The sequence below is a fragment of the Thalassophryne amazonica genome, chromosome 20 (genome assembly GCF_902500255.1).
Source record: "Thalassophryne amazonica chromosome 20, fThaAma1.1, whole genome shotgun sequence".
In the NCBI taxonomy this organism is placed as follows: Eukaryota; Metazoa; Chordata; class Actinopteri; order Batrachoidiformes; family Batrachoididae; genus Thalassophryne; species Thalassophryne amazonica.
In genome coordinates, this window is record NC_047122.1 from 49,875,521 (window position 1) to 49,878,515 (window position 2,995).

The following is a 2,995-nucleotide window of genomic DNA, read 5'->3' on the forward strand; positions in this document are numbered from 1 at the left end:
GCTCTCGGTTTTGTTCATTATTATTATAATAATTTATCTGACTGTTTTAATCGAAGAACCTCAAGAAGTTTGACTTCAAAATTTGAGATACTTCAATAGCTTTTTGGTTGTATATTTTAAGTAAGTTGTTGGTCTTTGTCTTGAGCTTTACTAATCTTATGTTACATTTGTAGTGTTTCTAGACTTGTCATATTCTTCAACTAGCAAGAAAACTCTAACATTTGTAAGTTAAATTGTGTAATATGTGTAAAGTTCACAAGAGCTGGAATTCTACTTTTGAGAAGTTTCAACAGTTTAGAAATACTTTGTACACAGATCAGTGAAAATCTTCACTCACAGGTTAATAAACAACAACAAAAAAAAACTCAAATGTGTTGCTGTTATGATGATTGGTTATGTTCAGGCTTGAAAAAAAATAATTCTTGTGTATATCCAAATGAATAATTTATTTCTGAATACAGTTTACAAATATGTAGATAGCACAATAAAGTGCATTACATACTGTATGTGTACAGATATATGGAGTCTTTTAAAAAATGTTTTTATAAATATTGCATATGTAAAATCATGCAAAATGTATTTCTTGTGCAAGGAGCTCATAATATAAGACATTTTATGGCTAATAAATAATACACCAGATAAATAAAAAAAATAGATTACAAACAAATCAGTGTGTGAATCTCATCCAAAATAATTAAATAATTAATTATTCAGACACTTTAAGTGCCTCACACCAAAGGCACAGACAAGCAGCTGACTGCAGGTATTCTGACAAACTGAAGTAACTTATAGTAAGCGATGATCACTAAAAGCACTGAGAGCCGCCTGGCGCTCATTCTTATCGATTGCTCGCTGGCCATCAATAACAAATTCACAGAGGTGGTGCAGGATGATGTATGCGCTAAGCGTCCTTTGAAACACATCGTGGCTGTTGACCTCCTTCAGGAGCTGCTGCTTCTCGGCCTTGCTCAGCGGCTTTACCCGAGTGGAGTTCTCCAACTGCGGGAGTGACGGAAGACAAATTCAGGGATGACTTCAAATAGAGCATTAATTCAAAAACAGCCAAATAATGGACATTTTACAGAACAAGCTGAAATTTTCAAGACAAGTCCAGAAAAATGTGAATAATCGCATTCTAAAAGTACTCAGGAACTCGGAAGCACATATACACACCACATCATGTGCTGTTACTTAACATAAGGACCTTTTAATTTCAAAGAATAAGCAAGATGAACAAATAAATGTTAAGTGGTTAAGGGAATGGATTGATGAAAAATTGCAATAAAAGCTAGCCCATGTATTTATTTTTTATCAGCTCTTTAACTTGGAATTTTTGAGCATTCTTGGGTACTTTGATTATTGGAGTTTGTTAGTGTTGATTCCTAGGAAAGTCGCATATAAATTATTTTAATAGCAAATGTGATTTTTTTTTTCTCTCTCTCTCTCTTTATGTAGTCACACCGGAGTGTAAGTAACTAATAAAAACAAAACTAAACTGCTCCAGAAAATGCTGTATGTGATTCAAAATATTTTTTCTGGTCCTATGCTGAAAATTTCACCTTGTTACACAAGATTTCATTTTTTTTAAATGCTAAAACTCTTGGACTAAAAGACAAAGGTCTCGATGAGTAAATGCACACCTGGAGGAAAAAATAAGACAAAAACGGCCGTCTGCTCCAACGTACCTTTTCTGTGATTAAGGGGACGAGCATGTCGATACTTGAGAGTGTGGCTTTGCAGGAGCACTCTGTCTCCAGGTGTTTGAGGAGAACCTTGTACTTCTGCAGACCTTTGACCAGCCTACGCAGGCATGAGTCCTGGACAAAAGAGGGGCCACTGTCAAAGCTTTGACCCCGATGACCTCTCAACCCGTTCGTCTAATCTACATCAAACCTGCCCCCTGCTTTTGTCTCCTTTTTAAAGCTGTATTTACCATGCTGACGTTTTTGCTGGGGCAGCCTTCCGGGGCCGTGAAGACTCCATCGTTCAGAAGGTAATCCCTCATGTTTGGAAATCCTTTCTCAAGCTGATGAGAGGAAAAGTGATGCAAAGTGAGAAAAGCTGCACCCAGTCAGAACCGAATCACTGAGGAAACCTGAGAAGTGCTTACCTCACTCTTCTGGTTTTTGATGGTAGTTATGACGGATCCCCAACGCGGGGAGGCGCTGAGGAGACCAGGGGGCCTCTCTGCCTCCTCACCTGAGGGATCTCCTGCCTGGCTGTCGGTGGGCGTGTCATAGGGAGAACCTCCCAGAGCTGCAAACGTCACTGCGGAGAGCAGGAGGACACCTGTGCAGAAACAGAGTGAATGAATGAGTGAGTGTGAGTGAGTGAGGCAGGGCGCCTCACGCACAAACTGTACTCACTGATGAGGGACATGTTGCTTCTGCTGCTCCTCGTGTTGGTCGCTTGTTGTTGGATTCTTGCCGCTGAAGATGTTTCCTCGTCCATGCAATCAGCTTTCATTTTATACTCAGTCCGAGGGATTTTCCGAAGCCTCAAGACGCGTGACGTCATTTGTGACGATTTCACGGACTATGAGAGGATTCCCGTCCTGCGCTTACAGCAGTGAACATCCCAATAAAACTCTTTACACGGCCGCTGTTATTATCCTGAAAACTAAACTAAAAAAAAAAAATCCACCATAACAAAATGTAGAAATTTTAGGATGAATTTTCTTGATTTTGCACTGAACCAAAACCTCTGCCTGTGAAATGCAAAACACAATGATTCCTTTTTTGGAAAACGATGATTTAAAGGAAAATACATTAGAAAATGCACATATTCCCATAAATGAAACTGAAAAGGTTCGATAGTTCACAAAGCACCCAAGTGCATGGCCTCAACAACAAAATAAATAAAAAAATAAAATAAAAAAAATGCAATTTTGGAGATATTCGCAACTGAACTCTTCATTTATCTGTCTATAATCTATGTATAATTTTTGTGTTAAATGATCACTGCAACAAGTGATCCCATTCAAAATCATGTTAAA

The 2,995-nt window shown here is 38.4% G+C and overlaps 1 protein-coding gene across 1 annotated transcript; it reads right to left on the bottom strand.

The window, feature by feature from the left end:
• Positions 1-786: 786 nt before the first annotated feature.
• On the bottom strand, positions 787-2,466 carry LOC117501511 (interleukin-6-like). Its single transcript, XM_034160403.1, has 5 exons — positions 2,367-2,466; positions 2,111-2,289; positions 1,934-2,026; positions 1,686-1,877; positions 787-999 (listed from the first exon to the last, which is right to left on the bottom strand). The coding sequence occupies exons 1-5, from the start codon at positions 2,464-2,466 to the stop codon at positions 787-789; spliced, it is 777 nt and encodes a 258-aa protein (XP_034016294.1).
• Positions 2,467-2,995: the final 529 nt, after the last annotated feature.